The sequence below is a fragment of the Euphorbia lathyris genome, chromosome 7, assembly GCF_963576675.1.
Source record: "Euphorbia lathyris chromosome 7, ddEupLath1.1, whole genome shotgun sequence".
Taxonomy (NCBI): Eukaryota; Viridiplantae; Streptophyta; class Magnoliopsida; order Malpighiales; family Euphorbiaceae; genus Euphorbia; species Euphorbia lathyris.
Window position 1 is genome coordinate 39,587,037 of NC_088916.1, and position 11,109 is coordinate 39,598,145.

The window sequence follows — 11,109 nt, forward strand, 5'->3', positions numbered from 1 at the left end:
AGCAAAATGGATCAAATATGTTAATGAACCCATTCAAAGGTGCTAGATTAGTAATTAACCCTTTATTTTTTAGATTACTCTTTTGTTATTTCCAAAGCTGCGAATTAGTGCATATAAATGGGCCAGCCATCAAGCCTACTGTCGAAGCCCAATACCCGGGGTCCAATAAAGTTGAACTGTCATAGGAAATTTGCATCACTCTTCTTGTCACATAATCTTTACTCATCGACGTCGAGGCGTTGACAAAATACTCAAATCCCAATCGGAAAGGAACGTTCGGTATTAAATCCTCAACAATGACATATCGAGCACATTTCTCAAAAAATGTTAAGAAAAAAATTCCATTCCCTACACCTCCTCACACAGGATCAGAACTCGCACTTGTGAGGGAAAAAGAAAAAAGAAAAAAGAAAAAGAAAAAAGGAGAGAAAGGAAACAGTCTCTGCTCTCTCCCTCTCCCTCTCCCTCTCCCTCATCTCTCTCTTTGTATGTATCAGTGATCAGCGAGCACCTCACGGATCGGATCTACGTTCATATATATGAAACAAACGCGATCGCCATGCTTCCAAGATTATTTCCTAATTTATTTACAGTGAAAAATAATGGCCACACCAATTTTGAGAGAAATTCTCCTCTTCAATCGGTTCAACTCCTTAGGGTTTTCTTTCTCATTTTGACGTGCATTTTTTGCTTTTGACATGAAGTTATGCGCAGTGAATGCGTTTTCTTTGAATCTCTGCTTCTCTTTTACATTTTAATCGAGTCGTTTTACGTGAAATATACCAACTCAACCGACAATGGCAGCCTCGCCTGTAAAATTCCTATTTGGATTCTTGATGATTTCAATCACATTGTGGTTGGTTTTCATGTAAGTGCCTTCAATTTCGCTCTATTTGTTTATTTATACGGTGTGTACCCATCTTTTTAAATTTTTGTAACAAATTTTGTATGATCAGTTATGGCAACTAAATTTTGTTATGCAATGCAACTTGGTGAATGTTTGTGGGAAGTTTAGCTGAATAGAATATATATAGAAATGGCCAAATTAGTTGGATTTTGGTATGAGTTTTAATGTAGGGAGCAAGAGTAATAGTTTTGGTAGCAGTTTCCATACCTAAAAAGATTTTGTTTATGAAAAAACTGAATATTAGGAAAAGATCATAATGCAATTTGTCATAGTGTAACGGGATCAATGACTTTTTAAGTATTATTTATGAATGTTAAGTTATAGCAGCATTGCGATGTATAAATCTTTGTTACATTTGTGCGTCTGAGGCCCTTCTTATTCCACAAGATTACTTAATAGTATCTATTTACCAGATTGCATATCATCCTGAAGTCTCCCTGATTAGATTTGGTCACCCTTTTACCCATGCAAGTTGTATAGCATAGTTATTGGAGTTTATGGTTAATTTTGGTGACGTGCCATTTCCCGACTTTTGTACCTATTCAAAAGAGGATCCCAGAGTTCGGCTTGAGCTTGAAATGTGTCATGAAACCAATTTAACTAAAAGCTTAAGTTCATAGTTAAAGGTCCAATTCATATTAATATCTCACACACCCCCTCATACAACACATGTCCATGGTACCATGTGTTGAAATTACATCAACAAATGGGGTTGCAAGGATTTGAACCCTTGATCACTTGGTCAAAGAGCCTCTTAAGCTGATAGTTAGAAGGCCCAATACATATTAATATCTGACAAAATGGACTGCCTACATCTCTTAATTTTTTTTTCCATCTTGTGTCCGATTAATTAATTTTTTTTTTCATTCTGATTTTGCCAAATCTTTTCTTTCACTCTGTGACTTTTCCTTCATAGTTTTTAGTGACCAAAATGAAACCCCTCATCCTTTATGAATTTTGTGGTGGTTTGGATTTTTGAATAGCTTCTTCATTTCAGACATATCTAGTTTATCTTGCAAAAGAAAAAAAAAATGAGATAAATTCAATCATGGTCAGATATTCAGGATGTGGTACTATGAAGAGAAAGATGGCCTGGGATGAATTACCGCTAAGTATAAATTGTCTTTCTTAAAAGATAAGGTCTTATTAACTGTCATTTGTAATAATGCCTCATTAAGTCTTTCCTAGACATTCCTAGTGTTAAGCTACCAAGGATTAGAAACCATATGGTATTATGGTGGCTTTGACTCTGGACAGAATTCCTTGGCTTGTTTAATTGCAAAAGTAACTTTTCCTTTTCTTAATTTCTTTTCTATTATCCCACGTTATCTGTTATGAGGCATACTGGTTCTTAATTTGAGGGAATTCCGCATGATATTATGTGCTACAAGGATCAAGGACATACATAGTGAAAGAATGACATTGTTTGAGTTAATGGGGCTAGAAGGACAGGAGAAAGGCTGTGTTTAGCTTTGAAAAAATGAATTTGAAGTTGATTTGATACAGAAAAGTTGATTAAAAGTCTTTATTCTTGAATTTTGGCATGAATTGCATTTTGCTTTTATGGTTCATGATTTGAAATTACATGTGTAGCTCATCATATATTTGGCTGAACTTCTTTCCCCTACTTGTGGAGCAAAATATTCTAAAAGTACATATCTTATAGTGAAAGGAATTTTATCTAGTGGAAAAGCTAAAGGAAAGAGGTTCAACTTGTTTAAGTTGAAGCATCGGCGGAAGGCCTTCAGGCTTATTATTATTGCTTTGATGATGGTCTATTTACAGTTGTATTTTTAATCTAATTCTTCTCTAGTCATGGATTTGTAACTGCTTTGAATTATTATTATATGATATGGAATGCTAAGTTACCATGATGTCAAAATTATCAAAATTATTCATGGTCAAAGAAGTAACTGATATCCATTTTAGTTGCTAATTTTGATTCTCCATCCTTTTTCAGTTTTACTTCTAGGCTGCTGGCTTGGATTTTAAGCCGTATTGTAGGAGCATCTGTGGCATTTCGGGTTGGCGGATGGAAATGTTTACGGGACGTTGTAGTGAAGTTCAGAAAGGTTTTGTGTCTTAAAGCTATGATCAAGTCGTTTTGTTTTTCCTGAGAATATATTAACGGGAGACTTGTCTTCTTCCAAATTGAAGTATGATGATGACATGTGTTACTAAGATATGATACCATTTTTCATGATTCACTTAGCATCTTTTTTGAATAGTTCAATGTATTCTTTAGTAAGAAAATCTGAAAATTCTTATTACTCTAAAGTAGATTTAGTTGAAATGGACCTGCTTTACTTGAATTGGCATGCTGTTTATTTTGATGTGAACCATATTCTTGATTTGCATCTTGGTTCATAAATCATTGCTTCCAGCATACCTAGGACACTATGGACCTGCTTTACTTGAATTGGCATGCTGTTTATTTTGATGTGAACCATATTCTTGATTTGCATCTTGGTTCATAAATCATTGCTTCCAGCATACCTAGGACACTACTGATTATCTTGCATTGTTTACGTCAAGACTTGATTATTATGTAGTGTTTTATGTGAGACCAATTATTGCTTATGATGTGTTTCTTCTTTTATTTTTTTCTGTTGAGGGTTCCCAAGTAAATTTAAGTGTCATTGATAACCATTGGGACCTGTGACTTGAGAGATTTCAACAAGACTGCTTTTAAGAATCTATTTAGTGAGGTCATGAACATCATAATGTTTCAAAGAACCGTTATGTGTGGAAGCCATGCATATTTATGCTAGATTTTTCTCTTTTTCTTTTCTCTTGCTTTCTTTTCTTGACTATTGGATTAGGAATTATAGCTTCATGTCAGCTATCATTTTATTAATTTAATCTTGACATCAATATAGAGGGCGAGCCTTGGCGCAACGGTAAACGTTGTTGTCGTGTGACCGAGAGGTCACGGGTTCGAGTCTTAGGAGCGGCCTCTTGCCAAAAAAATTTGGCAGGGAAACGCTTACCCCCAATACACCCTTGTGGTGGGACCCTCGCTTAGCGGGGACGCGTAGTGCACCGGGCCACCTTTTTGGTTTTTTAACTCTTGACAGCAATATGGTTAAAGTTCACTGGTTTGAATTAGGAAGTTCTTCATATACTTATGCTCTCTATTCTGTTCCCTTTTGCTCTTTTGCGAAGTTTGTTATTTCATTTGTTTCATCATGTTAGTGCCTCCACCCTTTTCCTCGTGCGTGAGAGAACTCGAATTTGTGTGCCCATGCGATTATGTAATTCCATTTTTCTTAATTTAAAATTTTACAGGGTCCTGTTGAATCTATTTCAGTTGGCGAAATTAGACTTAGCTTACGCCAATCCTTGGTCAAACTAGGGGTTGCTTTCATTTCACGGGATCCAAAGCTGCAAGTGTTAATATGTGATTTGGAAGTCGTGATGAGGCCTCCAAACAAAGGCATACAAAAAACTAAAACACGAAGAGCCCGGCCCCGCACTTCAGGTCGAGGGAAGTGGATGGTCCTCGCTAATGTTACAAGATTCTTATCGGTTTCTGTTACAGATTTAGTTGTTAAGGTAAGTGATGATATCTGGCTTAGCTATTATTTAAGGTATCATGTTTTTTCATGGAGAATCGTGCACATGTTCTTGGGGATTCTAACTAACTTTTTGTTATTCCTCATGTTTTTTTTTTCAATCTCTTTATTGGTTTTAGTATCTGCATTGATGAACGTTTAGTATGGATTTCGGGTTAATTGGCTAGTTCTCTTTAGACAAAGGAGTGTGCCTTACCTATAGAGTGGGAGTAGGGTCTGATTTGTTAAATTCCACATTTACAGAGTTCAATTATTTTGAATTTGATCCTTTTCTTTCTTTCATTCTTTGTGAAGTATCTAATTTAAAACAGTACCTAAGAAATATGAGGCCTACAAATATATTTAATTAACTAAAAAGTGTTCTTAATTAATTGCCTAAACATGCAGCTCTTTTTTTCTTTGTTTTTCCATTGTATTAAAAATAAATAGAATAGCTAGTTAGCTTGCTCTACCTTAAAACTGCAGAATTTCTTTTCTTTTTCAAGAATGGTGAATTGGTCTTATGAGAAAAGTAATATTTTATGACTCAATAATGGTGGTCAAACCAGATAGCCTGACTGATAGTTGGTAGTTATGTCTAAACACCAATATAGCAATCTTCAGAAGAAAATGGAGCCACATTTGTGGCCAGCTATGTTGCACGGAAACTGAAACGAACACAACACAGAAACGGGCACTGATATCGGAAAATGTAGGAAACAAAAATGTGGAGGAAACGCATAAATATTAAAATAAAGGGACATTTATAAATATTAAAAATATAGAAAGTGAATAATAAAAATAAGTGATATTATACTCTATAGGTAATTACAACAGTGAGCCAAGAATAAGATAATCAGAAATTGTGGAATAAGAATTATCATCAATTAAGAAATTTTAGCTAAAGAGGAATTTTCAATTAGCTAGAATCATAGTTGGAATTGCTTTCCTAAACCAGAAAGGCGTTTTCTATTTTCAATATTTACAGAAACGAGCCCGGAAGCGTGTCATATTGGTTTCCAGGCGTTTCCGTTTCCAAAACACGGCTGAAGAGGAGTTTGGTGCAGCATAGGTGACAGGGAATTTACACTCTATGTGATCCAACTCTGTATTCCTGTTTTCTTGTTTTATAGGTGCATATTTTGGTGGTGTATGGACGTGATGTCATAAATAGTATTAATGAGGATGCTGCTAGTGAAGGTGTCATGAAATGAAAATTAGGAGTTGTACTAAAGTATCATAGTCCTTAAATTATCACTATATGCTGCATTTTGCTTAGAGTTTATTAATTTTCACTTGGTATCTATCTGTGTATTTCATGTTAAAGATTTTCACATGTTAATACGATTATAATTGCAATCGGAAATATTGCAGACACCGAAAGCTACGGTTGAGATTAAGGAATTGAAATTGGATATAACCAAAGATGGTGGATCAAAGCCAAATCTCTTTGTGAAACTACAGATATTACCTATTGCTATTCACATGGGTGAACCACGTGTAAGCTGTGACCAATCATCCAATTTTGATAGTGGAGGAGGCATTTTTGAAAGTGAGACACCATTGGGTTTGGTGGAAGGGCCTTCTGCTGCCTTCAGCTGTGAAGAGTTTTCTCTTTCTTGTGAATTTGGTCATGAGAGGTAATCTTCCTTTTTTTATTTCCTTTAATTGTTGATGAGATGAACTTTCAATTTTTGTATTAGTTCAAAGAATTTTTTTAGTAAAAGGATACTTAAAGAGGTATTAAATTCTATCTTTTGTCAATAATGTAACCTTGGAGTACACTTTTCTTGTTCATGGAGACGGATATAGCTCCTACAAAATTTGCAAAAACGAAAATGATAGGATAGGAGAAATATGTCCTGAAATGAAATCTGATACTGAAGAGTGTACAGTCACTTATTTGGACTGCGGTTATGTGGTTGAGCGATGGATGTGGAATTGTTATTACAGCTAAAAGTTATCTAGATTGTCAGATGGTGAAGTGTGCTTTCAGATCTCCTTCTTTTTTTAGCATATTATGTCATAAAGCTAATGACTTCCCATATGTTTATACCTTCAAGATGACGTTATCGAGCCCTCCAAATTGTTTTCAAATCGTACTAACGATTTAATGTCTTCTATTCTGTGTGTGAATATTCTCAACTCCTTTTGTTTCTTGGAGGGCCAACATGTGGCTCTGGAAAGTTCAGGACTGGCAGATCCAACTTATTTTAGCCTTATAATTGAGGCACTGAGTTCAAATTGGCTCTCATTGTTAACTTTCTATGAAGGCTAGGCATTTTTCTTATCTGCTGTTTTCGTAAAAATAACAATAATGTTTTTTACAAGTTTAGAGGCAATGTATTCTTGTCTGCAGAGTGTTGAGAATTTTTTACACCTTTGCAGCAAAGATGTGTGGAATGGGTTTATGCTATAGTTGGTGCGAGTGGTTTTCTTCAGTTTGGAGGGTTGCTTTTTCAGATTAAATGTTTTGGAAAAAGATGTGAGTGAAGTCTTTTAGGTGATGTGCACAAGTGCATTGTTTCTATAGTTTGTGGGGTCGAAAGGCACCCTGAATTTTCACTCACTGGAAACTTTCCCGTCATTTACCCAGGGATCATATTTTGTTTTTGATTCACCTTGGTTTAGTGCTAGTTATAAGAACTCTTTGGAAGGATTCCTTTGGTTTTTCTGAAACAGGGTTGGAGAGAGCACCTTTGTCTTTGTCTTTTTCTTTATTTCTATTCTATTTGTAATTTTCCGTATTAAAAGAAAAGTGGGTTATTGTTGTGGGCCTTATTCTATATATAATTATTCAGAATGTTGGTTTTGTTTCTTTATTGATGGTGGTGTCTTCCGTAAATTTCTGACATAATTCTTGATTCGCAGAGTAGATGTATTTCTGTTTTCTGTAACGTTAGTTTTGTTCTCGTGAAGCTTTTACTTCCCCTATGTATTCCTATTCTGTTATATTTCTAGCGCAATTTCACCTCAGCATTCTTATTTACTTTTGGTCATGAAGATGATAGTTGATCAGTTACAGGGTCTTACATTTCTCCTTTTGAATGTAGGGAAGCTGGTGTAGTTGTCCGGAATGTGGATATTACCAGTGGAGAGGTCGCTGTGAACTTGAATGATAAGCTGCTGTCAAAAAAGAAGAGCTCAGATGTTTCTTCTTGTGCAGATAAAGCTGTAGTTGATCCTGCTGCTGAGAAAGATCCACGAAGAAAACAATCAGGCCTTGTCAAGATTGTAAAGTATGCTTCTTTGTTTCCTGAGAAGGTCTGTGATCTTAATCTTTTTCAAATGGCTTTCGTATGTGTGCTTCCATTTGCTTGCATTTCTGTGTTCTTTTCTAAATTTATTTAAATAATTTCAACCTCAAAATGTATGTAATTTTTTTTTGTGTTGCTTTTGGTAAGCTAGCATTTTCTCTGCAATACAAATGCTTATTATTGCAACTTCTCAGCTGATAGTAGAATACTTCAATCTATTAATGGTATTTGAGTATAAGAGAAGTGCACATGAGCTCTCTTTGCTTATATACTTGTGTGCACTAATGGTGACCTGATAATCTAAAGTATAAAAGTATGTGCTATGCTTTTAGCAGAGTTTGCATGAAATTTGCAGTATTCAAACATTTTCACCATCTCTCTATCTCCTGCTTTCTGTTTCTTTTCTTTTTGCAAAAGGATTTGGCATGTGAATGAATTAAGGTTGTGTTTTGAGGTGTGCATGAACATTGCCAAAAATAAAGCAGCAGTATTTCTGGTTTCAAGAAAGCGTTCCGTAGTCCTCTTTTAAGCCAAGCTGGCAATTGTACCAATTACGCAGTAATTCTAGGATGATCCTCTATTCTAAAGACTATTTGATCTATGTTTGGACATTTTCACGAATTGTCCTATCTTAAGATCGAGGACATCGGTTTGGTATTTATGCTGGTACACTTAGTACCGATGAGATATAATATTATTTCAAACTATGACCAGAATAGATTTTCAAAGTTTGAAATACATCACATATGAGCTTAGAGCTTAAGTCAAGATTTGTCAAATCTATAGATATGCTTTCCCGGTCTTCATATTATCTGTCACTGTCAGAAATGTGTTTAAAAAGCTAAAATATTTGTCAAATTCGTATTAATGAAATATTTCCCACTTATCTAAGTTTCAGTTAATTTCTTTTTGTCTGATAGGTTAGCTTCACTTTGCCAAAGCTGGATGTGAAGTTTGTTCATCAAGAACATGGTATTGTAATTGAGAATAATATAATGGGTATTCTATTCAAGAGCATGAAGTCCCGATGTAATGAAGATGTGGGAGAGAGTACTCGCCTGGATATTCAGTTGGATTTTAGTGAGATACATGTATTAGTGTTAATAGCAATTGTCAAATTCTTTTTGTTTTGTAATTATCACTTGCTCATCATTAAGCTTTGACTCTTTTTGATTATAGTTTTTGAATTATATTTCAGCTCCTAAGAGAAGCCAACACTTCTGTCATGGAGATATTGAAAGTTGTTGTCATCTCTTTTGTTTACATTCCCATACAGGTGAGTCTTCTATATTGCAATTGCTGCAGCTTAGTGTCCTTAACTGTAAAATTAAGCGGTTATGTAGTATTCAATGCATAAGCAGCTCTGAACCATATTTTTTGTGCTATTACTTGTTAAAGTGTACTAGCTGAATATTATGCATTCCCTGAAAGATTCACTTGTTAAAGTGTAATTTCAGTATTTGTTGTCTTTCAAGCTTCTTATAGTTGCAAATAAATTTCTTGTCTGCGTCTAGTCTTATTGATGCTGGTGAGGTGGTTGGTGACCATCCAATTTCAATGAGGGATTGAGTTATGAGGAACCCTTTCAATTGACATGCTATGATTTCTGATAGCCAAGTGGAAATATATAATTTTGGCTTATTTGTGCGTTTCTGCTGTCTATTTCTCATATCTAAGCTTGAAAGGAAGGCAATTTACTTCTCTCTCTCTCTCATTTTGTAAATTATTTATTGTTTCTATCAGAGGAGATTACATGATTACTTCTATTTCTTCACCTTCTTTTACTTTATCCTTATTTTTTTTATACAACTGGAAAGGGATTGAGAAATTACACTTAACTTAGACTTAGGAAATTTTGTATAGAATACCAAAACAGTGATTCAATTTCTACCATTATTATGATATTACGTATTCCAATTCCAATATGATTGGATATCTTTATTATATATATATATATATATATATATTATATTTAATAAATGAAAGAAAATGAAGAAACTTATTGATTTAGGATGCAACTTAGGTTCTGATTAGTTCTTTGATAGTAGCCTTCATTTAGGGGCTCTTCTAATAGGAACGAATTACAATAGGTGATTTCTACACCCCCAACCGAAAGTAACAGCATATTATCCTAGTTTTAGGATAATTTGTTAATATATTTGGTTCTATAATCAATACATAAAAACAACTTTTCAACCCTTCTTCCTTTTCCAAGTCCAGTTCACTGAGTCATTCTCCTTATTTTAATTTTCTTCCTGGTCTTGTTAAGGTGCTGAGGTTGAATAAGAAAGATATGTTCTTTGGTTTACTTTTTCAAATGGAAGAAGGAAGGAACTTGGTGTAGTTTTCTGTGTTAATTTGACCTGCACTAAGTTTTTCGGGCCATTAGTTTTTTTTTTTCGGGTGATCCTTAATTGGAAATTGTATGGATTCTTCATTCTTCTTTTTCGTTCATTCCTGTTCATCGTAAGTTCACCAAAGAGATCTAACAATCTGATGCCATTTTCAATAACCTTCATTGAAGTTAATATTTGTCTTCGTCTTTTTCCTCTTTTTCTTTTTACTATATTGAATTCTATTATTTCATATTTATGCACGGGAGCATCTATAGGCCAGCATTGAACATGGACAAACCACCTTGAGCGTCCTTTGTTTTATCTTCAATGAGTGACACCTGACCTAACTTTTCTTGAATATACTCATTTTTAATCTTATCTGTCTTTGTTGCCTACTCATCTATCACGCATCCCTATCTCTGCTACACTCATTTTGTCAATCATGTTGTTTCTTGCTGTCCAACATCCTCATCTCCTTCTCAATTATCATTTCATTTGAAGATAATAACTCTTTGTAGATTGTTGCTTTCAAATAATATACTGTGTTGTTCCATTATTATGTTTTTTTTTTCATTTGTTTTCTTTGAATCTCTATGGTGAATGCTGTTTTGAATTATTACTAGTTGTCAACTTAATGGCTTGGTTGATTATCATATTTACTTTGCTTTTGGATGTTTCAATTTTCAGCCAACCTCACCAGTTAGAGCTGAAATAGATGTTAAGTTGGGAGGTACTAAATGTAACATTATTATGAGTAGATTGAAGCCATGGTTGCAAATGCACTACTCAAAAAAGAAAAAGCTGGTACTTCGAGAGGAAGCTCCTGTCACAAAGCCAAAATCAACAGAGTCCAAAGCCATAATGTGGACATGTACTGTCTCAGCTCCTGAGATGACTGTTGTGCTTTATAGTATCAACGGGTCGCCTCTTTATCATGTAAGTGATTGCTTGGTGTTAGTTGTTACATTGTGCTTGATTGTATTGTTGAGGTTGTCATCTAATATATTTTATGTATTAATATATGCAGGTTTTCTTTTTTATTTATTTTTTGTATT

General features: G+C 34.5%; 1 protein-coding gene across 2 annotated transcripts in view; it reads left to right on the forward strand.

The window, feature by feature from the left end:
* The first annotated feature begins 341 nt into the window (after positions 1-341).
* Positions 342-11,109, forward strand: part of LOC136235295 (protein SABRE) — a 28,515-nt gene continuing 17,747 nt past the window's right edge. Inside the window, exons 1-8 of one of the 2 annotated variants that reach the window (XM_066024896.1) lie at positions 342-868; positions 2,868-2,979; positions 4,196-4,462; positions 5,836-6,101; positions 7,515-7,725; positions 8,639-8,809; positions 8,917-8,994; positions 10,742-10,990. In XM_066024896.1, the coding sequence (XP_065880968.1) occupies positions 798-868; positions 2,868-2,979; positions 4,196-4,462; positions 5,836-6,101; positions 7,515-7,725; positions 8,639-8,809; positions 8,917-8,994; positions 10,742-10,990 (1,425 nt within the window). In that variant the 5' untranslated portion in view covers positions 342-797. The remainder of the gene's footprint in view (positions 869-2,867; positions 2,980-4,195; positions 4,463-5,835; positions 6,102-7,514; positions 7,726-8,638; positions 8,810-8,916; positions 8,995-10,741; positions 10,991-11,109) is intronic. The other variant, XM_066024895.1, reaches the window with a different exon arrangement.